This window comes from Oncorhynchus keta, chromosome 12 (genome assembly GCF_023373465.1).
Source record: "Oncorhynchus keta strain PuntledgeMale-10-30-2019 chromosome 12, Oket_V2, whole genome shotgun sequence".
NCBI classification, from domain to species: Eukaryota; Metazoa; Chordata; class Actinopteri; order Salmoniformes; family Salmonidae; genus Oncorhynchus; species Oncorhynchus keta.
In genome coordinates, this window is record NC_068432.1 from 9,333,193 (window position 1) to 9,358,744 (window position 25,552).

Below are 25,552 nucleotides of genomic sequence, written 5' to 3' on the forward strand. Positions count from 1 at the left end.
GTGGTAAGAATGATTGGCTTTTGGGAAATGTAACCACTACTTTCTTAACAAAAACGAAAGGCATTCATAATAAAAAAGACTTACAAGAGAAATAGAAAATCTAACATTACACATCAATGGTGAAAATACATATAATACAGAAGCACTGAATATTCTAGAGGAAAAACAAAAGGGCTTTGAGGGACTTATTCAGGATATATTAGCTTTCATTTATGGAAAAAATAAATAAAAAAGAGAATATTTGATGGAGAATGCCAAAACAATGCATCAAAGGTTTTTCCTAAACCTTCAATATAGAAACGCAAACAAAAATAACTTACAAAAAAATAGTTAAATGATGGAGAAATCCTTATCTCACCAACAGAGATCTTGCATGAGGAAGCAAACTATTTTTAACAAATGTTCGCTTGTATTGCTCATAGAATCAAAAAGTCCCAACCAGATATTATTCATCACGATCAGATGAGATTCTTAAAAGGTATATAAAAGATAAATTGAAGACAACATTAGACATCCACTAGAAATAATGGAAAACTTTGAGAATGCAGGGAAACCAGATATAATCTTTATAGCATAATTTCAGAAAGCATTTGATACAGTACATCTAGAATATGTTTATAAGTGCCTGGATTTTTTTTACATTCTGGAGAATCTCTCATAAAATGGGTAAAAGTCAGGTATAACAAAATAATAAATAATGGTTACTTCGCTGAGAACTTTGAATTGTCAAGAGGCGTAAAACAAGTTTGCCCTCTATCAGCATACTTATTTATTATGGCCATTGAACTGTTAAGTTGAACTATTTAGCATTATGTCTAATGATGGGCTAAAAGGGCTTAGAAACAGAAGTATCAATCTATGCCAATAATTCAAGTTCTCATGAGTCCTCAAACTTCAAAGGCCTCAATGTGAACATAGATCATTTCTCCAGTTTCTCTGGACTAAAACCGAACTACAATAAGTGTACTATATTACGGATTAGGCCTCTAAAAGATACAAACTTTAAATTGTCATGTGTTCGCCTGGTTAAATGGTCAGATGGTTAAGTCGAAAAGATACTAACTTTATCCCGAAAAAGTAGAGCGATCTTGCAACAATAAATGTTGATCAAAAACTTAGCAAAGTTGCCTCTACACAGTTTCAAGATTCTATCTATTTGCGGGAAGAATACCCAGATGAATTCTCTAGTGAGACCGCAGTATATTTGTTCATGGTTCCAGGTGAATCTTGTTTCAAATCATGCGACAGAAAAAAGTAACTTTATTTGGAAAAACCAGATAAAGATAAATGAGCATATTTATAATGAACATGAGTGAAATCTATTCAAATAAAACATCTCTCTTAAAGCCTTCATTGTATCTAAATCCAAATGGGTTTTCTAGGAAAGCTACTAAGAGAGGCCCATCATATGTTTAAGACTGGGCTCTTTGGCTTTTTGCAGATCAAGGGTAATTTCAGTGTAGGAAAGGATGAAATAGTGTCTGTGCCACCAGTAAGTACAGATACTAGTATAAATCCCCTCACACGGTCCCCGCAGCCGGACAACTTTCTCATGGCTTCTGGAGGGAAATGCTGTAGGAATGTTCAACCGTTGTCGCTCATTCTGCTGACAGGAACGTTCAACCGGTTCTCCTCATTAAGCAGCAAGTCAGAGTCAGAGGCCGAGCTTTCTCTGGCCTCTAACTCCTCCCATTCCAGGGTCTTAGACGCCGAAGCCTCCCACCATTTGCTCTGACAAATTGAAAACCTTAGTCATTGGCGACTCCATTACCCGCAGTATTAGACTTAAAACGAATCATCCAGCGATCATACACTGTTTACCAGGGGGCAGGGCTACCGACGTTAAGGCTAATCTGAAGATGGTGCTGGCTAAAGCTAAAACTGGCGAGTGTAGAGATATTGTTATCCACGTCGGCACCAACGATGTTTACATTTACATTTAAGTCATTTAGCAGACGCTCTTATCCAGAGCGACTTACAAATTGGTGCATTCACCTTATGACATCCAGAGGAACAGCCACTTTACAATAGTGCATCTAAATATTTTAAGGGGGGGGGGGGGTGAGAGGGATTACTTTATCCTATCCTAGGTATTCCTTAAAGAGGTGGGGTTTCAGGTGTCTCCGGAAGGTGGTGATTGACTCCGCTGTCCTGGCGTCGTGAGGGAGTTTGTTCCACCATTGGGGGGCCAGAGCAGCGAACAGTTTTGACTGGGCTGAGCGGGAACTGTACTTCCTCAGTGGTAGGGAGGCGAGCAGGCCAGAGGTGGATGAACGCATTGCCCTTGTTTGGGTGTAGGGCCTGATCAGAGCCTGGAGGTACTGAGGTGCCGTTCCCCTCACAGCTCCGTAGGCAAGCACCATGGTCTTGTAGCGGATGCGAGCTTCAACTGGAAGCCAGTGGAGAGAGCGGAGGAGCGGGGTGACGTGAGAGAACTTGGGAAGGTTGAACACCAGACGGGCTGCGGCGTTCTGGATGAGTTGTAGGGGTTTAATGGCACAGGCAGGGAGCCCAGCCAACAGCGAGTTGCAGTAATCCAGATGGGAGATGACAAGTGCCTGGATTAGGACCTGCGCCGCTGTTAGGATGAAACAGTCAGAGGTCACCAAGCACAACATAGCTTCAGCGTGTAAATCAGCTAGAAAGATGTGTCGGCATTGAGTAATTGTCTCTGGCCCCCGCCCAGTTAGGGGGAGTGATGAGCTCTACAGCAGAGTCTCAAAACTCAATCGCTGGTTGAAAACTGTTTTCTGCCCCTCCCAAAAGATAGAATTTGTAGATAATTGGCCCTCTTTCTCGGACTCACCCACAAACTGGACCAAGCCTGGCCTGTTGAGGAGTGACGGACTCCATCCTAGCTGGAGGGATGCTCTCATCTTATCTACGAACATAGACAGGACTCTAACTCCCCTAGCTCCACAATGAAATAGGGTACAGGCTAGGTAGCAGGCTGTTAGCCAGCCTGACAGTTTAGCAGAGTCTGCCACTAGCACAGTCAGTGTAGTCAGCTCAGCTATTCCCATTGAGACCGTGTCTGTGCCTCGACCTAGGTTGGGCAAAACTAAACATAGCGGTGTTCGCCTTAGCAATCTCACTAGAATAAAGACCTCCTCCATTCCTGCCATTACTAAAAGAGATTGTGATACCTCACATCTCAAAAGCCGTGCTCCTTAATGTTAGATCCCTCACTTCCAAGGCAGTTATAGTCGTGCTTCCGGGTTGGAGCGAGCGGTCGCATCTGCATTTCGCTCCGCAGGTAGTATAACTTTTTCATTACATTTCATTATATTTCATTATAGTACAACGGTTTGATTTGTCTAATCTTAGCAATTTCTTCTTAGCTAGCTACATAGCCGTCTTTGTATCAAAGATAATTGCGTAATTATCGTATTTCGTCGTCCTAACGTAGTCTTCACTGCTCTGCCCAGCAGCTAGCCAGCTAGCAAACGTCCACCGATTAGCAGCACTGTAGAAACTATTACACTCAACTGAACGACTTGATTAGTGTAGTGTTAGCTAGCTACATAGCTGTCTTTGCTGTCTTCGTATCCAAGATAATTGTGTAGTCTTAGAGTGATTATCTTAATTTACCGAGGTTAGCTAGCCAGCTATTTGTCGTCCTTAACGTAGGAGACACTGCTAGCTAGCCAACAGCTAGCCAACGTCTTCCGAATAGAACTCAACAACCCGGTCGCATTCCGCTTCGCTCCACAGGTAGTATCACATTTTCATTTAATTTCATTACAGTACAACGGTTTGATTTGTTTGATCGTAGCTAGCTACATAGCTAGCTACATAGCAGTCTTTGTATCAAAGATAATTGTGTAGTCTAGAGCGATTTTCTAGGTTAGCTAGCCAGCTATTGTCGTTCTTTTAACGCAATGTAACGTAATCAACACTGCTAGCTAGCCAGCTAGCCCCCGAATAGCAGCACTGTAGAAACTATTACACTCAACGGAATGACTTGATTAGTGTAGTGTCAACAACGCAGCCACTGCCAGCTAGCCTACTTCAGCAGTACTGTATCATTTTAATCATTTTAGTCAATAAGATTCTTGCTACGTAAGCTTAACTTTCTGAACATTCGAGACGTGTAGTCCACTTGTCATTCCAATCTCCTTTGCATTAGCGTAGCCTCTTCTGTAGCCTATCAACTATGTGTCTGACTATCCCTGTTCTCTCCTCTCTGCACAGACCATATAATCGCTCCACACCGCGTGGCCGCGGCCACCCTAATCTGGTGGTCCCAGCGCGCACGACCCACGTGGAGTTCCAGGTCTCCGGTAGCCTCTGGAACTGCCGATCTGCGGCCCACAAGGCAGAGTTCATCTCAACCTATGCCCCCCTCCAGTCCCTCGACTTCTTGGCACTGACGGAAACATGGATCACCACAGATAACACTGCCACTCCTACTGCTCTCTCTCTGTCCGCCCACGTGTTCTCGCACACCCCGAGAGCTTCTGGTCAGCGGGGTGGTGGCACCGGGATCCTCATCTCTCCCAAGTGGTCATTCTCTCTTTCTCCCCTTACCCATCTGTCTATCGCCTCCTTTGAATTCCATGCTGTCACAGTTACCAGCCCTTTCAAGCTTAACATCCTTATCATTTATCGCCCTCCAGGTTCCCCCGGAGAGTTCATCAATGAGCTTGATGCCTTGATAAGCTCCTTTCCTGAGGACACCTCACCTCTCACAGTTCTGGGCGACTTTAACCTCCCCACGTCTACCTTTGACTCATTCCTCTCTGCCTCCTTTCCACTCCTCTCCTCTTTTGACCTCACCCTCTCACCTTCCCCCCCTACTCACAAGGCAGGCAATACGCTCGACCTCATCTTTACTAGATGCTGTTCTTCCACTAACCTCATTGCAACTCCCCTCCAAGTCTCCGACCACTACCTTGTATCCTTTTCCCTCTCCGCTCTCATCCAACACTTCCCACACTGCCCCTACTCGGATGGTATCGCGCCGTCCCAACCTTCGCTCTCTCTCCCCCGCTACTCTCTCCTCTTCCATCCTATTATCTCTTCCCTCTGCTCAAACCTTCTCCAACCTATCTCCTGATTCTGCCTCCTCAACCCTCCTCTCCTCCCTTTCTGCATCCTTTGACTCTCTATGCCCCCTATCCTCCAGGCCGGCTCGGTCCTCCCCTCCCGCTCCGTGGCTCGACGACTCATTGCGAGCTCACAGAACAGGGCTCCGGGCAGCCGAGCGGAAATGGAGGAAAACTCGCCTCCCTGCGGACCTGGCATCCTTTCGCTCCCTCCTCTCTACATTTTCCTCTTCTGTCTCTGCTGCTAAAGCCACTTTCTACCACTCTAAATTCCAAGCTTCTGCCTCTAACCCTAGGAAGCTCTTTGGCACCTTCTCCTCCCTCCTGAATCCTCCTCCCCCTCCCCCCCTCTGCAGATGACTTCGTCAACCATTTTGAAAAGAAGGTCGACGACATCCGATCCTCGTTTGCTAAGTCAAACGACACCGCTGGTTCTGTTCACACTGCCCTACCCTGTGCTCTGACCTCTTTCTCCCCTCTCTCTCCAGATGAAATCTCTTGTGACGGCCGGCCGCCCAACAACCTGCCCGCTTGACCCTATCCCCTCCTCTCTTCTCCAGACCATTTCCGGAGACCTTCTCCCTTACCTCACCTCGCTCATCAACTCATCCCTGACCGCTGGCTACGTCCCTTCCGTCTTCAAGAGAGCGAGAGTTGCACCCCTTCTGGAAAAACCTACACTCGATCCCTCCGATGTCAACAACTACAGACCAGTATCCCTTCTTTCTTTTCTCTCCAAAACTCTTGAACGTGCCGTCCTTGGCCAGCTCTCCCGCTATCTCTCTCAGAATGACCTTCTTGATCCAAATCAGTCAGGTTTCAAGACGAGTCATTCAACTGAGACTGCTCTTCTCTGTATCACGGAGACGCTCCGCACCGCTAAAGCTAACTCTCTCTCCTCTGCTCTCATCCTTCTAGACCTATCGGCTGCCTTCGATACTGTGAACCATCAGATCCTCCTCTCCACCCTCTCCGAGTTGGGCATCTCCGGCGCGGCCCACGCTTGGATTGCGTCCTACCTGACAGGTCGCTCCTACCAGGTGGCGTGGCGAGAATCTGTCTCCTCACCACGCGCTCTCACCACTGGTGTCCCCAGGGCTCTGTTCTAGGCCCTCTCCTATTCTCGCTATACACCAAGTCACTTGGCTCTGTCATAACCTCACATGGTCTCTCCTATCATTGCTATGCAGACGACACACAATTAATCTTCTCCTTTCCCCCTTCTGATGACCAGGTGGCGAATCGCATCTCTGCATGTCTGGCAGACATATCAGTGTGGATGACGGATCACCACCTCAAGCTGAACCTCGGCAAGACGGAGCTGCTCTATCTCCCGGGGAAGGACTGCCTGTTCCATGATCTCGCCATCACGGTTGACAACTCCATTGTGTCCTCCTCCCAGAGCGCTAAGAACCTTGGCGTGATCCTGGACAACACCCTGTCGTTCTCAACTAACATCAAGGCGGTGGCCCGTTCCTGTAGGTTCATGCTCTACAACATCCGCAGAGTACGACCCTGCCTCACACAGGAAGCGGCGCAGGTCCTAATCGAGGCACTTGTCATCTCCCGTCTGGATTACTGCAACTCGCTGTTGGCTGGGCTCCCTGCCTGTGCCATTAAACCCCTACAACTCATCCAGAACGCCGCAGCCCGTCTGGTGTTCAACCTTCCCAAGTTCTCTCACGTCACCCCGCTCCTCCGCTCTCTCCACTGGCTTCCAGTTGAAGCTCGCATCCTCTACAAGACCATGGTGCTTGCCTACGGAGCTGTGAGGGGAACGGCACCTCAGTACCTCCAGGCTCTGATCAGGCCCTACACCCAAACAAGGGCACTGCGTTCATCCACCTCTGGCCTGCTCGCCTCCCTACCACTGAGGAAGTACAGTTCCCGCTCAGCCCAGTCAAAACTGTTCGCTGCTCTGGCCCCCCAATGGTGGAACAAACTCCCTCACGACGCCAGGACAGCGGACACCTGAAACCCCACCTCTTTAAGGAATACCTAGGATAGGATAAGTAATCCTTCTCACCCCCCTTTTAAGATTTAGATGCACTATTGTAAAGTGACTGTTCCACTGGATGTCATAAGGTGAATGCACCAATTTGTAAGTCGCTCTGGATAAGAGCGTCTGCTAAATGACTTAAATGTAAATGTAATGTAAATGTCGATGAACTAATGACTGATCATAATCTTGATGTGATTGGCCTGACAACCATGGCTTAAGCCTGATGAATTTACTGTGTTAAATGAGGCCTCACCTCCTGGTTACACTAGTGACCATATCCCCTGTGCATCCTGCAAAGGCGGAGGTGTTGCTAACATTTACAATAGCACATTTCAATTTACAAAAAAACAAAAACGTTTTCGTCTTTAGAGCTTCTAGTCATGAAATCTATGCAGCCTACTCAATCACTTTTTATAGCTACTGTTTACAGGCCTCCTGGGCCATATACAGCGTTCCGCACTGAGTTTCCTGAATTCCTATTGGACTTTGTAGTTATAGCAGATAATATTCAAATTTTTGATGAGTTTAATATTCACATTGAAAAGTCTACAGACCCACTCCAAAAGGCTTTCGGAGCCATCATCGACTCAGTGGGTTTTGTCCAACATGTCTCCGAACCTATTCACTGCCACAGTCATACTCTGGACCTAGTTTTGTCCCATGAAATAAATGTTGTGGATCTTAATGTTTTTCCTCATAATCCTGGACTATCGGACCACCATTTTATTTTGTTTACAATCACAACAAATAATCTTCTCAGACCCCAACCAAGGAACATCAAAAGTCGTGATATAAATTCTCAGACAGCCCAAAGACTCCTTGATGCCCTTCCAGACTCCCTCTGCCTACCCAAGGATGTCAGAAGACAAAAATCTGTTAACCACCTAACTGAGGAACTCAATTTAACCTTGTGAATACCCTAGATGCAGTCGCACCCCTAAAAACTAAAAACATTTGTCATAAGATACTAGCTCCCTGGTATACAGAAAATACCCGAGCTCTGAAGCAAGCTGCCAGAAAATGGCGCCATACTAAACTGTAAGTCTTCTGACTGGCTTGGAAAGACAGTACGGTGTAGTATCAAAGAGCCTTCACTGCTGCTCGATCATCCTATTTTTCCAACTTAATTGAGGAAAATAAGAACAATCCCAAATTAATTTTTGATACTGTCGCAAAGCAAACTAAAAAGCAGCATTCCCCAAAAGAGGATAGCTTTTACTTCAGCAGTAATACATTCATGAACTTCTTTGAGGAAAAGATCATGATCATTAGAAAGCAAATGACAGACTCCTCTTTAAATCTACGTATTCCTCCAAAACTCAGTTGTCCTGAGTCTGCACAACTCTGCCAGGACCTAGGATCAAGGGAGTCACTCAAGTGTTTTAGTACTATATCTCTTGACACAATGATGAAAATAATCATGGCCTCTAAACCTTCAAGCTACATACTGGACCCTATTCCAACTAAACTACTGAAAGAGCTGCTTCCTGTGCTTGGCCCTCCTATGTTGAACATAATAAACGTCTCGGTATCCACGGGATGTGTACCAAACTCACTGAAAGTGGCAGTAATAAAGCTTCTCTTGAAAAAGCCAAACCTTGACCCAGAAAATATTTTTAAAAACTATCGGCCTATATCGAATCTCCCATTCCTCTCAACATTTTTAGAAAAAGCTGTTGCACAGCAACGCACTGCCTTCCTGAAGACAAACAATGTATACGAAATGCTTCAGTCTGGTTTTAGACCCCATCATAGCACTGAGACTGCACTTGTGAAGGTGGCAAATTACCTTTTAATTGCGTCAGACCAAGGCTCTACATCTGTCCCAGTGCTCCTAGACCTTAGTGCTGCTTTTGATGCCATCGATCACCACATTCTTGGCCTGGTTTAGATCTTATCTGTCGGAAAGATATCATTTTGTCTCTGTGGATGATTTGTCCTCTGACAAATCAACTGTAAATGTTGGTGTTCCTCAAGGTTCCGTTTTAGGACCACTATTGTTTTCGAAAACACAAATGTTAACTTTCACTGCTATGCGGACGACACACAGCTGTACATTTTGATGAAACATGGTGAAGCCCCAGAATTGCCCTACCTGGAAGCCTGTGTTTCAGACACAAGGAAATGGATGGCTGCAAAGGTTCTACTTTTAAACTCGGACAAAACAAAGATGCTTGTTCTAGGTCCCAAGAAACAAAGATATCTTCTGTTGAATCTGACAATTCATCTTGATATTTGTACAGTCGTCTCAAATAAAACTGTGAAGGACCTCGGCGTTACTCTGGACCCTGATCTCTCTTATGATGAACATATCAAGACTGTTTCAAGGATAGCTTTTTTCCATCTACGTAACATTGCAAAAATCTGACATTTTCTGTCCAAAAATGTATCCATGCCTCCAATTGACTCAAATTAGGTCAATTAGCCTATCAGAAGCTTCTAAAGCCATGATGACATTTTCTGTAATTTTCCAAGCTGTTTAAAGACACAGTCAACTTAGTGTATGTAAACATCTGACCCACTCGAGTTGTGATACCAGTGAATTATAAGTGAAATAATCTGTCTGTAAACAATTGTTGGAAAAATTACAAAGTAGATGTCCTAACCAACTTGCCGAAACTATAGTTTGTTAACAAGACATTTGTGGAGTGGTTGCAAAACAAGTTTTAATGACTCCAACCTAAGTGTATGTAAACTTATATACTTCAACTGTATATAACCGTAGAAAACAGTTGCAGGTCGGAGGGCCATCTAACAAGTACAGATTGGAGGGCCATCAAGCGAAACAGACCAATGAAGCACGGATAAATGGCGGGAGTATCTATGACTCTCTGAGGACTGGGTAGGGTAGGGGCCCCACATCCTCCGCTTCTCCTTTCCCTCTGCGTGGGGTTCTGGGTCGGGAGGGTGGCTTCGGCTCTCACACGAGCTCCGATCCCCGCCTCGGCATGTCGCCTGGGTTGCGCCCGACCGGCTCCATCCCCCATTTCCCCGTTAGGTACGGCTGCATGGCGCACCCCCAATATCAAGGTGCACATGGGCCTATTTATATAATGAATATGAATTCACATGGCAGAAATGATTAAATATTAACACATTCGACTTCTCACTAAAGGAGTCAGTCATACAAAAGTTATACTTAAATCCAAACTGGTTGGTGATTATAAGAGTACATGGCCATGAAGGCTAGATCATTTTTCAAGCTGTTCAAAACATTCATAGATGACCAGCAGGGTCAAATAATATGAACAGTGGTTATAGATGGTGCAACCGGTCAGCACCTTAGGAGAAAATGTCAGTTGGCTTTTCATAGCCGAGCATTCAGAAGTCAAGACAGCAAGTGTATGTGCGAGAGAGAGTAACGTGTGGAATATAGGGTGGAATATTGCAATAATAATGTCAGTTTAATATGCAGTGCAATAGGATTTGAAGCAATAGCCTACCTGTGTGTGGTCAACTATTTCAGCACCTTTTCACACTGCTCTGAGACAAGCATGGCAACTAGTCTTGATAAATCAATTACATTTTATTTTCACTGAATCTCTGTTTGGGTATTGGTTAGACTACAATTAGGGTGTGGACATGTTATTATTTTACCCTTCGTACTGTAGCCTACTCCCAACCGGTCAGGTTGAACAGCGCCATATTTTCTGAGGGTTTCATTTTTCTTGTAATAGAAACACCATAATATTTATCAAATGAATTAAGCTAAATTTCTTAAAATCAATCTCATATACTATATACTCTCATATACTTACAAAAAAGGTTTTAAATTCTCTTGTACAGCCAATATTAAAGACTGTCAAATGCTTCTCAAAGATTCCCTCTGGTGGTCAAACTATCACTAACTAGCATTAATGGAAACAATGGCTGACACTTAAATAACGTGCCATATAATTCTGCGGCAGCCCGCAAGGTGTGCTGCAGTATGGCGCAACTTTTACAGGAGGAACCATTGTACAGAGCACAAACATAGGTACAAGGTGAGCATTTAATAATTAAAATGTTTTCATTTACAAGTATTGACCTTGGCCGAATCGATGTAGGTACATTGGTAAGTGCATACACAATGTCTCCCCACAGTGACTATACGAACGTATCCAAACCAAAAACAATGGATTACAGGCAGTATTCACGCTGGGCTAAAGGCTAGAGCTACCGCTTAAAAGAAACGGGACACGGACGCTTACAAGAAAGCCTGCTATGACCTCCAACGACACATCAAACACGCAAAAAAAATATTTAGGAGGAAGGTGGAATCCTATTACACCAGCTCCGACGCTAAAATTAATTCAAATGTTATTTGTCACATGCGCCGAATACAACCGTGAAATGCTTACTTACAAGCCCTTAACCAACAATGCAATTTTGAAACAATGCAATTTTAAAACCTCTACAGGATCAGTGTCCCCCCTGCGGGACGATTGAGCTGACATGCGCTAATGTGATTAGCATGACGTTCTAAGTAACAAGAAGACATGTCTTATATGGACAGAAAGCTTAAATTCTTGTTACTAACTGCACTGTCCAACTTACAGTAGCTATTACAGTGGAAAAATACCATTGTTTGAGGAGAGTGCACAACAACAAAAAACTTATCACAGCAACTGGTTTGATACATTCACCTCTGAAAGTAAATAATATACTTATATTCAGTAATCTTGCTCTGATTTGTCATCCTGAGGGTCCCAGAGATAAAATGTAGCATAGTGTTGTTTGATAAAAATACATTTTTATATTCAAATGTAGGACCTTGTATCTACCGTTTGAACCTCTGCTGTGTCTGGCCCCCCCATAATTTATTACATTCCTGGGATTGTGTAAACTTAAATTTTGTATTACCATATCATTTTGTATGTTCTCTATAATTGAAAATGTATCAATTTACCAAATTGGCACATTTGGGCAGACTTGATACAACATTTTTAACTGTAATGCAATGGTTCATTGGATCAGTCTAAAACTTTGCACATATACTACTGCCATCTAGTTTCCAAAATCAAAATTGCACCTAGAGTCCTAAGTCATACTTTTTTTGAAAACGCATGTTTTTTTTGTGTGTTATCTTTTACCAGATCTAATGTGTTATATTCTACTACATTCATTTCGTATTTCTACAAACTGTTTCCTTTAAAATGGTATCAAGAATATGCATATTGTTTCAGGTCCTGAGCTACAGGCAGTTAGATTTGGGTATGTCATTTTAGGTGAAAATTGAAAAAAAGGGTCAGATTCTTTTAGGAAAATACTTACTAAATAAACTAACGTAAAAAAAATGTAAGTAACAAAATAACAATAAAGAGGCTATATACAGAGGGTACCGGCACCGAGTCAATGTACAGGAGTACAGGTTAGTCGAGGTAATTGAGGTCATGTGTACATGTAGGTAAGGGTAAAGTGACTATGCATAGATAATAAACAGTGAGTAGCGGCAGTGTAAAAAAGGGGGGTGTTAATACAAATAGTCCGGGTAGCCAATTGATTAGCTGTTCAGCAGCCTTATAGCTTGGGGGTAGAAACTGTTAAGAAGCCTTTTTGACCTACACTTAGCCCTCCGGTACCGCTTGCTGTGCAGTAGCAGAGAGAGCAGTTTATGACTAGGGTGGCTGGAGTCTAGGCAATTTTTAGGGCTTTCCTCTGACACCGCCTGATACAGAGGTTCTGGATGGCAGGAAGCTTGGCCCCAGTGATGTAATGGGCTGTACGCACTACTCCCTGTAGCACCTTGGCCGAGCAGTTGCCATACCATAGTCTTGATGGTGCAGCTGTATAACTTTTTGAGGATCTTTTCACTCTTCTGAGGGGGAACAGGTGTTCTCGTACCCTCTTCACGACTGTCTTGGTGTGTTTGGACAGTGAGTGTGTTGGTGATGTGGACACCAAGGAACTTGAAGCTCTCAACCTGCTCCACTAAAGACCCCTTTTCCTGTATTCCACGATCATCTCCTTTGCCTTAATCACGATGAGGGAGAGGTTATTGTCCTGGCACCACACTTCCAGGTCTCTGACCTACTCCCTATAGGCTAGCACGTCAAATCAAATCAAATTTTATTTGTCACATACACATGGTTAGCAGATGTTAATGCGAGTGTAGCAAAATGCTTGTGCTTCTAGTTCCGACAATGCAGTAATAACCAACAAGTAATCTAGCTAACAATTCCAAAACTACTACCTTATAGACACAAGTGTAAGGGGATAAAGAATATGTACATAAAGATATATGAATGAGTGACGGTACAGAGCGGCATAGGCAAGATACAGTAGATGGTTTTGAGTGCAGTATATACATATGAGATGAGTATGTAAACAAAGTGGCATAGTTAAAGTGGCTAGTGTTACATGTATTACATAAGGATGCAGTAGATGATATAGAGTACAGTATATACGTATACATATGAGATGAATAATGTAGGGTATGTAAACATTATAGTAGGTGGCATTGTTTAAAGTGGCTAGTGATATATTTTACATAATTTCCCATCAATTCCCGTTATTAAAGTGGCTGGAGTTGAGTCAGTGTGTTGGCAACAGCCACTCAATGTTAGTGATGGCTGTTTGACAGTCTGATGGCCTTGAGATAGAAGCAGTTTTTCAATCTCTCGGTCCCAGCTTTGATGCACCTGTACTGACCTCACCTGGCTCGGGTGGTTGTTGTCCTTGATGATCTTTATGGCCTTCCTGTGACATCGGGTGGTGTAGGTGTCCTGGAGGGCAGGTAGTTTGCCCCCGGTGATGCGTTGTGCAGACCTCACTACCCTCTGGAGAGCCTTACGGTTGTGGGCGGAGCAGTTGCTGTACCAGGCGGTGATACAGCCCGACAGGATGCTCTCGATTGTGAATCTGTAGAAGTTTGTGAGTGCTTTTGGTGACAAGCCGAATTTCTTCAGCCTCCTGAGGTTGAAGAGGCGCTGCTGCGCCTTCTTCACGATGCTGTCTGTGTGGGTGGACCAATTCAGTTTGTCTGTGATGTGTACGCCGAAGAACTTAACTTACTACCCTCTCCACTACTGTTCCATCGATGTGGATAGGGGGGTGTTCCCTCTGTTGTTTCCACAATCATCTCCTTAGTTTTGTTGACGTTGAGTGTGAGGTTATTTTCCTGACTCCACACTCCGAGGGCCCTCACCTCCTCCCTGTAGGCCGTCTCGTCGTTGTTGGTAATCAAGCCTACCACTGTTGTGTCGTCCACAAACTTGATGATTGAGTTGGAGGCGTGCGTGGCCATGCAGTCGTGGGTGAACAGGGAGTACAGGAGAGGGCTCAGGACGCACCCTTGTGGGGCCCCAGTGTTGAGGATAAGCGGGTTGGAGATGTTGTTGCCTACACTCACCACCGGCCCGTCAGGAAGTCCAGGACCCAGTTGCACAGGGTGGGGTCGAGACCCAGGGTCTCGAGCTTGATGACGAGCTTGGAGGGCACTATGGTGTTAAATGCCGAGCTGTAGTCGAACAGCATTCAAACAGCATTCTCACATAGGTATTCCTCTTGTCCAGATGGGTTAGGGCAGTGTGCAGTGTGGTTGAGATTGCATCGTCTGTGGACCTATTTGGGCGGTAAGCAAATTGGAGTGGGTCTAGGGTGTCAGGTAGGGTGGAGGTGATATGGTCCTTGACTAGTCTCTCAAAGCACTTCATGATGACGGAAGTGAGTGCTACGGGGCGGTAGTCGTTTAGCTCAGTTACATTAGCTTTCTTGGGAACAGGAACAATGGTGGCCCTCTTGAAGCATGTGGGAACAACAGACTGGGATAGGGATTGATTGAATATGTCCATAAACACACCAGCCAGCTGGTCTGCGCATGCTCTGAGGGCACGACTGGGGATACCGTCTGGGCCTGCAGCCTTGTGAGGGTTGACAAATTTAAATGTTGTCCTCACGTCGGCTGCAGTGAAGGAGAGTCCGCATGTTTTAGTTGCGGGCCGTGTCAGTGACTGTAGACCCTGCCACATACCTCTTGTGTCTGAGCCATTGAATTGAGATTCTACTTTGTCTCTACACTGACGCTTAGCTTGTTTGATTGCCTTGCGGAGGGAATAGTTACACTGTTTGTATTCGGTCATGTTTCCAGTCACCTTGCCCTGATTAAAAGCAGTGGTTCGCGCTTTCAGTTTCACGCGAATGCTGCCACGGTTTCTGGTTTGGGAATATTTTAATCTTTGCACTGGGAACGACATCTTCAACGCACGTTCTAATGAACTCGCCCCCCTGAATCAGAGCATTCGTCAATGTTGTTGTCTGACGCAATACGGAACACATCCCAGTCCACGTGATGGAAGCAGTCTTGGAGTGTGGAATCAGATTGGTCGGACCAGCGTTGAACAGACCTCAGACCTCCTTGTTTTAGTTTCTGTCTGTAGGCAGGGATCAACAAAATGGAGTCGTGGTCAGCTTTTCCGGGGGCGGCTCGTCCCAGGGTCCTTAGTGATGAGCTTTGAGGGCAATATGATGGTGAATATTGAGCTGTAGTCAATTAATGGGGGGGGGGTCAAGTGCCATTGTTTGATAAGTGTTTTATAAAATTATTTGAGGTGAGGAGGATTGTTTAAGATACTATTTCAGGAGAACAGAATATGAGTTGGCCTACTGTATGTTATCTGGCTATGCGCCATGCCATAGGCTTGTTCATTTATCAGACAAGATACGCTTATACAGTACATTCGGAAAAGTATTCAGTCCCCCTTCACTTTTTCATCTCAAGGATGATCAATGGATACAGGCTGCACCGGAGCTCAATTTCGAGTCTCATAGCAAAGGGTCTGAATACTTAGGTAAACAAGGTATTTCTGGTTTTTATAATACATTTGTAAAAAATGTTTTTTTATTTTTTTTATTTTTTGCTTTGTCATTATGGGGTATTGTTTGTAGATTGATGAGGGAGAAAAAATGATTTAATACATTTTAGAATAAGTCTGTAACGTAACAAAATGTTGAAAGAGTGAAGGGGTCTGAATACTTTGCGAATGCACTGTAAGTCCCATGTCATTATTTTATATTATATGATGGAACAGTAAGAAGAATATAACTCAACTTCGCCAAATAAAATAAAAGAGGATATTCTTCATATTCAGGAGCAAGTCTGCATATGAAGTGGCTACCTTGAGTTATAAAAGTGATCATTTGAAACATGTCCTATATGCTAGATTTAGAATTATTTGGCAACTTTAGTTGTGAATGAAATCAAAACATATATGGGCTGCATGATGCGACTGTAGGCTATGAATGATTTGAAAAGGTCACAAAAAAAGCTTGCACTATGTTCCTTGCCTCAGGCTGCAAACACTGTTCTCTTCTTATCAAGTGATAATATTTTCACCCATCAGACTATTCTCAATTTAATATTGTCTTTATTGATACTGTATGTAGAAATGGGCAGGACATTCATATGCACTCGAATAGCGAATGGAGGCCGCTTTCCTGCCAGTTAGTTTTTCCATGCTGGGTAGGCTACTCATGTTATTTCACTACATGTATCAACCACTGTTTGAGGAGCATGTAGCCTCTCGCCATGCGACAGGTGATATTTCTCCAAAACTCTGTATGTCATGGGCTCTCCAAACCTGTTCCTGCAGCTACCGTGCGCTGAATTTGGGAAACCAAGTGAAATCTGTTCGGGAACATTGATAGTAACATGTTTTCACAAGGAAACATATCAAATTAAACTGTTGACAGCCCCTCTCTCTGCATGCTTGAGAAAGGAATGAAGGAGAGAGAGATGGAAACGCATGGTGTTCAGATATTCTGTAGCTAAAGGTAATGTGTCATCCTGTATGAGGAAAAAAAAATACTACTAGGCTATTCAAAATCAAATACAAATTCACTATAAATGTAGGCTAACTCTTTAAGCAAGTTGGGTACTACCAATGCATGTCCAGAGGGCATTAGAGGAGATTACAATGACGGTCATGTGTGGCTCAGTTGGTAAAGCATGGTGCTTGCAATGCCAGGGTTGTCGGTTTGATTCCCATGAGGGACCAGCAGATGCTGGATAAGTGCGTCTGCTAAATGTCAAAAATATAAATGTATAGTGGTAATAAGGTCACTGCAACAACCCTAGGTGAGTCTTAGGCTTAAGAGGGTGTGAATGATGCTAAAATGGGCATAAACAAAGAGCAGCACTGTAGCTGTTCAATGTGAAAGGTTATCTTTATTATACAACAATAGGCAATTTAATACTGTTAATGGTTTGCCTAGTGGGGGAAGTTGGTGAGAATGTTCAGAGAATCCATTTTGGCAATTTGGTGAAAGTATTCCTTCTCTAAATATATGTTTCCCAAGGATTCATGTCGAGCAAAATGTTTGAATGCCTTTTTCTCCAAAATGGGATTACAAATGTATACATTTTTAAAGCAGCATTACTTCCCCAATTTCAAATTTTGGAACAGAAGACTGAAGAGAGATGGGGACGGTCACATGGCGTTTAAGGAAACTCAGTGAGTATTCTATGCTTCACTGGAATGATACCACTACTATGGATGCTGCTAGGAACTGAATTGTGCTGTAAATTAACATAATGAATAAGCAGCAACATGCGCAATGACAATTTCATGTGTGAATGATTTGTATTTAATCTGGGTCTGTATTTGGGCTCCTGAGGGGCGCAGCGGTCTAAGACAGTGCTAGAGGCGTCACTACAGACCCTGGTTCGATCCCGGGCTGTATCACAACTGGCCGTGATCGAGAGTCCCGTAGTGCGGCGCACATTGGCCCAGCGTCGTCCGGGTTAGGGGAGGGCTTGGCCGGGGTAGGCCGTCATTGTAAAATAAGAATTTGTTGTTAACTGGCTTGCCTAGTTAAATAAAGGTACAAAATAAAATAGGAATCATATAGTATCATTGATGTAGGCGGACCTGAGATGAACATGGCTCCAGGTCCTATGAACCTAACTATATAAAAAAAACATTGTCAATTCCAAAGAATACTCGGAATTTGAATTATCTCATTCAAATCAAAGATTAAAAGGTTGACTAGATGACTGTCTCATCTCCTCATGTAGAAAACTTCAGAGTATGGTGATACTATGTGTGTGTGTGTGTCTTGCCTGTAAGTCCTGCTGCTGCTTGGACAGCTTCTTCTTTAAGATGTCCACCTTCTGGCTGTGTACAGCGTTATTCTCCTCCTTAGGGACCAACCAAAGTAAAGAAAAACATAAATTATAAGAGTGTTTGCTTCCGGACAGGACAGCGACAAGTGCAGCAGAGGGAGAGTGACAGATGTATGAAAAAATTGAGGAAACTAGTGAGAGAAGCGTGAGAATACAGATCCAGTTAGAAAGTGAAAGAGGTCGAGTGAGTGGGGGTGGGTGGAGGCTGAAAGGGGAAAGAGGGCGGGTGAAGAAGGGATGTGGAACTGTGGAGGCTGAGAGAGAGACAGAGACAAAGAACAAAAGAGACACACATCTGAAATGGCACCCTACTCTATATAGTGAAAAGGATGCCATTTCAGTTGTAGCCACAGAGCAAAGGTGGCCATCAGTCGTACCCAGAGGGGCAGCGGGGAGATGATGTGGTCCTGGGGACTGGTGGAGGTGGAGCAGCGCTCCCCTGTTCCCCCCATTGTTCCCGGAGAGTTGGGTGAGGAGAGGGACGACGACAGGACCCCTGGGTCTCCACCCTCACCTTCTGACAGGGGGACTTGGGCCAGTCCCGGGGGCCTCCCCAGCACTGTGAGGGCCACATAGGAGCCCGCTGACACAGAGAGACAAGAGAGTTTGGTTACATTTTAAGCAGGTCAAAATGCATTATAGGCTACTACTTGTTAGCTTTAAGAAAGTGTGTCTCTTGAAGAGCCTGTGATTGTTCATGTCAATGAACAATTAGATATAAAACAGCAACTTTGACTTACATTTGATTAACTTTACGACTTCTACATGGTTTGAATGTGTTACTAAGCTCCCGTTAACCTGCAACAAAAACAGAACATCTGCTATATGTCACAACATCAATCAAAATGAAACACTTTCTATGGGAGGACTATGCATTCTGTCCCAGATTAGAAACCCCATATTAGTTCATGGGTACATTCAACAGGAGCAGGCGTACATAACTCTTTCCATGCCAAGAAACACCTTATTTCTTTCTAAATGTTCATTCATTTTAAATTGACATTTTAGTAATTTAGCAGACACTCTTATCCAGAGTGACTTATAGGAGCAATTAGGGTTAAGTGCTTTGCTCAAGATAACATCAACAGATGTTTCCCCTAGTTGGCTCAGAGATTCGAACCACCTATCTTTCGGTAAAATGGCCCAACCTGCAGCACTACCTGCCCATTCAAGTGTAAACATCCATACATCCATGCATGACTAAGTGAAGATTTTACTTAAAGGGAAGCTGTACCTATAGACTTCCATTCATTGCAGAAATGCTAATTAACAATGTCTCACAAAACTACCTTCAACTTTTTAAAACTGAACACAGAGACATAAAATTGTATCAATGAGTTAATCTGACTCTGGGTAAGTAGAAAAATGGCTTGATTGCCAAAGTCTCACACTCTCTCATTAGGAGAAAGTTGGGATTCCCCCACACAGACTAACAATTCATTTTCTGCACTGACACTACCCACAGCATGAAGGCATCCTGCCCTTTCCAATGACATTGGAATACATTGCCATGTTATGGTGTAGCTCCTCATCAACCCAGCAGGGGGCAGAGTGGGAAGGTATGCAGGGGGCCTAATCCATGACCCACAACCTACCTTAGTACCCTGCAGGGTTCTCTTGTCTGAGGCGGGATGAAGTTGCCCCAACACACTGATCTTGGGTCAGGTTAGCATTTTCCCTACGATGGTTAAGTTTAGGGGATACTGATCCTAGATCTGTACCTAGGGGAAACTTCACCCTGATCGGTTTCTGTCTAAGAGACAGTGGCAGAATGAAGTTCCCCCTTCACACTGATCTAAGTTCGGTTTAGCATTTTGGTTGAAATGCATAAGGTAAGATTTTGGAAAGGTAACCCTTATATCTAGGATCAGTTTATCATCTCGGACAATAATTAAATATGTGAAATTACGTCAGATGCTTAATTAAGTTCTGGGGGGAGACATGTTAGAAAATGTACTAGCGAAGTCTCCACCCCTCTAAACAAAAACTCTCAGCATGTCTCGGGCAAGTCTAAGGGCCAAATAGAACCTGCGAAATTGTGATTTGTCCAAAATGATCAGAGACGAAAAATCAGTGTACCTGAACAAAGTTCCTCGTTAGTCATCCCATCCCACAGTCTATTGACAGACGCTACTACATGCATCTGTCAATGAAAGATTAGGCTAAGGGTAATGTCTAGGAAGAGTATAATGGGCCCCAGAGAGGGAATGAGCCTCACCTTGATGATCCTATCACCCGTCTGGACTCCCGCTCGCATGGCAGAGCCATCTGCAGAAGAAGACAGTACAGGACAGGACACGTAATGGGAATGAGAATTATAAAAGGTTAGCGATATTACTGTATCCACCTGTATAATGACACATTCAGAGATAAATCCAATACATTGTATTGTTGCCTTGGATATCAAGACTATATGATGTAGAATATATATTCATATTCTGCTCCCAATCAAACATGTTGATCTAATGTCAAAGGTTTACACCCCCAAGATATGCACTTACATTTCCTTAAAACATTATATATATTATACATACATTTTTATATGGGTGGCCCTAGTGGGAATCGAACCAGCTACCCTAGGGTTACAAGCACCATGCTTTACCAATTAAAGGAATACTTAGAGATTATTGGCAATAAGGGCCGTTATCTACTTCCCCAGAGTCAGAAGAACTTGTGGATACCATTTATGTCTCTGTGTCCAGAATGAAGGAAGTTAGAGGTAGTTTCTCGAGGGCCAATGCTAACTAGCATTAGCGCAATAGGTATCATCATCATTTCCTTGACTCCAGCACAGGAAGGTGTAGATTAGAATAGGATGGAAAAGGCCTTACCATCTTTGACCAGCTGCACAAATACAGGGTTGTCTCCGCTCACCGTCAGCCCAAAGCCGTTCTCATCTTTCTGAATGATCACACAACGCTGGACAAGCCCTACACAGACAGACAGACAGAAGAGAAAGATAATATATAATAAAAAATATAAAAAGATATGGTGGGTTACGCACCATCACCACACAACACACAGGTTGGCACAGTGAAACAAGGATGGCGATGTGGGACACGGTGTGCGTGACGGGGCATTATACGAACTGTGGGTGTCAAACTGTTTTCCTATACAACATGTAATATTGTCAATATTAATTGGCAATATGTCTGCTTGGTGGCGGAAGTACTCTTTCAATAGCTCTGTATTTATGGCTAGTAGTTTTTATAAAATGTTGACGAGGCCTGAGGAAAGTGGCTTTTGAAGCTTCTATTGAGTGGCAGAAACGAATGATTGAAACCTGTTTTCAAATACTTAATACACCCCAGTTATTATAGCACTCCACTCTCCTTCAAAAGCCTTTAACACATGGATGCATTTTGAAAAGTGCTTATTGTTGTTAAAGGGATAGTTCAGCTAAATTGCATATTAGATATTTTTCCCTGAACTGGAAAGCAGTCTATGCACAAGGACAAAATAGCACAAATGTGTGGATTGCAGTCACTCGTTGTCCATAGACTGCTTTAAGGTAAGGAAACAAATATCTAAACAAATTTGCTGAACTATCCCTTTAATATCAGTATGATGCCAATATAGGCTGTTATGAATAATGGCATAACACATGACCCTCTAAGAACCCAGTTTGACACTGATATGAGGACACGTTGTTTGGGGAACATTGGTATAAGTGACAACAACACCCCCTGTCATGTTTGCTTGAACACAGATATTGAGTTGTTTGAGTTGCAAATAGAGACACACACAGGATCACACCAGTTCACAGGCAGGTCAGTTTCACTAACAGGTCAAACACAATGGTTCAGCCAAACCAATATTGTCATTATATACAGGGAGTGCATATTGTAAAAGTCAAATGAGAAAGCAGATTAAACTAGTAATCCAGGTTGCAGGAGGCACATCAAGACATGTTGCAATGTCAAATAATGGCTACCCAACAACTTATTACTCAATGTATTGCTTTGGTTTTGTTAAACTGACACTGTACATATTTTTTTCGGCATAGAAAAGTATTGGATGGAAAATAGTTTTCAGTGTAAATGTCATGCAGAAAATATAATGGAAATATATATTTTTTAAATAATATAATCTTTGAGAACTAACAATCAAAACCTAGACAGACAGTCAGGCAGAATCTAAAATTGACAAAATGATGCATTCAGGAGTATTTTTGTCATGACATGGGGCCCCCACGGACTTTGTTATAATGTTTGAGGCACTCAGAATGCACAAGAACATGGTATAAGTCATGGCAAAAAGTGTAGAATTGCAGGAAATGTGCTTTAAAACTGAAACTGTTCTCTCAGTCCCATGGAAAAATGTGTATGATTGCACGAAATTTGTTTTAAAACCGCAACATTTTATCTCCGCAGCCAAGAGGAGGACATCAAAAAGTTTGGTGGGTGACCACGCCATTCGCCACGGCCACCACCTAAGCCCCCATTTGAACCAGAAAAACCCCTGCTATAATAGCATTTTCTAGCCAAGAACCAAAGTAAATTCATGTCCCCCAGTTAGCATGTTTTAAATGTCATGCCCAAATCACATCAAAGTTATTGGGCTACACAATCCCTTTCAGATATGAGCTGGACATGAAATTGAAAGCGTGCTAACTGGGGGACATTGACATACATTGGTTTTTGGTTACAAAATGCTAACATTAACGGTTGGTGGCAGTAGCTAGCTTAATGACAGCAAAGCATGTAAATAAATAGGTAATTTGGCTGAACTGCCCCTTTAACATTTTAGAGTCAAATGTATTTTCAGGCCTAAATAGGAGTCTTCATACATTGACTTAAACAGGTGTATTTTTACCCCCCTCAAACCCTCCTGGTAGCATTCCTTCCTCAACCCAAACATCTTCCTTCACGCTACTCTGGCCATGTAACACTAAAACATCCAAACACTGTGGGAAAGTTCACTGCCAGGGCAATAAAAGGCAAGGCTGAGTTGAATCAAAATAAAATAAACTGAGAACAAAGGAGGTGTAGGACTCGTGTCAGGGCGTGAGTGAATGACTGGGGGACACATGGCAGAAGGACTGGGGACTTCACCACAGAAAAAGCAGGGTATATCTCAATAGGGGGGCAAAATGTCCACTTCTACTTGCATCCCTTAGTTTGCACTGAACTTAACAGATTGGATAAGTGATAGGTGAAATGTGAAAAAAAGCCTAGTTCTGGTGAATCTGGCTTTCACCTGTCCACTGGCCAGTTACCACATGCCAGATGAAGGAAATGACAGGAAAAGGAAAGGAGGTCATTTAAAAGACTATTGAGACACAGCCGTTTAGACCATCTTACCACAGGACTCGGAGGGGATTCCCCTTCAGACAGTACACATGGTAAAGTAACACAACCAGGACACACAGAGGGGAAAAAACACCAAAAGCCAAGAAAATCAAAAAGGAAACATTGGGAGGTGAAAATAAACAATGACAGAAAAAAAGAGTGAAAGTCTTCTTCCCCAGTGTGACTATGCACCTTACAGTCTGAATTTTGTTGCAAATACTAATTGTTTTTGATAACACACCCTTGAAAAAAAAAAGAAACTGAAATGGTAACTGAGGGTATGAATGTTAAAAAAGATGAGCAATATTCAAACGAATAATGATTCAGCCTAAAATGGCGCTTATACAAAGAAAACGAAGGCATAAAGATAAACGTTTCTCAACCCTTTTTGTACCTGTTTTTTCCTCCTTGCGGAACAGCTTACATTAAAACTAGCTCTGTATAACTGACCAGATTAGAGTCTCAGGGACCGTTCAGCAACATACCATGGACCGGAGGTTGAGAAACACTGATATATACTGTATATTGTTAGGCTTAAATGGCATGTTTCCATTATTCCCTAGACCTACATGTAACATTCACAATACACTAACAACCTTCTGTGGTACCAGACCATACAGAACATCCTATGAGGGTATTTTTTTTTACATCAACAGCGAATCAAAGCATAATTACAATTCAGACCTGGAACGTTAGTGTAGTGGACACCCTACCACTTCTCTGTTTATTCCAATTTCTCAGTGAGAGGAACAGTGTTCAAAGCGACAACGCCCAGTACTGAGGATACATTTACACTACAAACAGCTTTGACTAGGAAACATGCTGTCACCAGGGCATTGAATAGTCATTCCAAGAAAGTCTTTCACATAGTCTAGCAAGAGAGGGATTTTGGTGCTGCGTTTGTCTCTAGAGCAGACTACCTCATCACATGACTAGGGCTCAAAGTGCACTTTCAACCTCGAACTCCAGCAGCCGTGACTGTGTGTGTCTTTCATCCTAAGACTCCAGCAGCAGTGGCGTGTGTACGAGTGTGCATGTATTACTGTGACTGTGTGCGTGCGCGTGCGTGTGTGTGTATGAGAGAGAATGTGTGTGTTTCATTTTGCTGCTGCTGGCATTTCCCCAGCCTAACAGAAGATAAGCATCAGCCTGGAGCTGCGTGTTTATCTGTCTGTCAGCTGGGGAGCCACTGCGCTCCCATTTCACCCCCCAGCCCAGACCAAACATTAGCTCCTAGTCTCCAGAGTGGAGCTTTAATACCAGGGTCATATTCATTAACAGTCTAGGACCCTAGGCAACACAAACCCTAGGCAAATGGTACATTTGAGGCAATAAGAATCTTGTTTTTTGTTGCGAAACATTTTCAGTTGAAAAACGGTTTGCGACAGAAAACATAAATGTACCTTTCTTATTGGACAAGGTAGTCCAAGGTAGTTTGTTTTCTTCAATTTGGTGTCTAGTGAGTAGACTCAGGTATTACACTGGCTCTCCAGCAGCTACCTAGGCTACAGCATGTCACCTCATCACTTTCTCATGTTGAGACACTGCATAATTAACATTCCATTATCTAATGTGAGATAGTGAGAGAATTGGCATGTAGGATCAATGACAATTTTACAGACCGAAAGGGGACGATAACAAATGATTGGATTCAGCATGCATTGATGTCAATGGGAGACTAAAGGCCTTAGTTAAATACAGGGACTCCGATAATATACAGGAACGGTACATTTCAGTTTGAAACGATTCGGTGCGATTCGATTTGATTAGAGGAACGAATCAATGCGATTCGGTTTGATGCGATACGATTCAATGCACTAACATCTGTTGCATAAACCTGCCTAAATGACTATTGTCCCGTAGCACTCACATCTGCAACCATGAAATGCTTTGAAAGGCTGGTCATGACTCACATCAACACCATCATCCTGACATCCTGGACCCAGTCCAATTCGCATACCGCACCAACAAATCCACAGACGACGCAATCTCTATTGCACTCCACACTGCTGTCTCCCAACTGAACAAGAGGAATATCTATGCGAGAATGCTGTTCATGGACTACAGCTCAGCGTTTAACACCATAGTCCCCTCCAAACTCATCACCAAG

The 25,552-nt window shown here is 43.4% G+C and overlaps 1 protein-coding gene across 5 annotated transcripts in view; it reads right to left on the minus strand.

Moving 5' to 3' along the window:
- LOC118390932 (rho guanine nucleotide exchange factor 12-like) overlaps positions 1-25,552 on the minus strand; it is a 149,126-nt gene that overhangs the window by 51,099 nt on the left and 72,475 nt on the right. For all 5 annotated transcript variants that reach the window (XM_035781784.2, XM_035781782.2, XM_035781781.2 and 2 more), the window contains exons 4-8: positions 20,983-21,081; positions 20,370-20,419; positions 18,892-18,949; positions 18,529-18,734; positions 18,089-18,166 (exon numbers count right to left, since the gene is read on the minus strand). In XM_035781784.2, coding sequence (XP_035637677.1) covers positions 18,089-18,166; positions 18,529-18,734; positions 18,892-18,949; positions 20,370-20,408 — 381 coding nt within the window. In that variant the 5' untranslated portion in view covers positions 20,409-20,419; positions 20,983-21,081. The remainder of the gene's footprint in view (positions 1-18,088; positions 18,167-18,528; positions 18,735-18,891; positions 18,950-20,369; positions 20,420-20,982; positions 21,082-25,552) is intronic.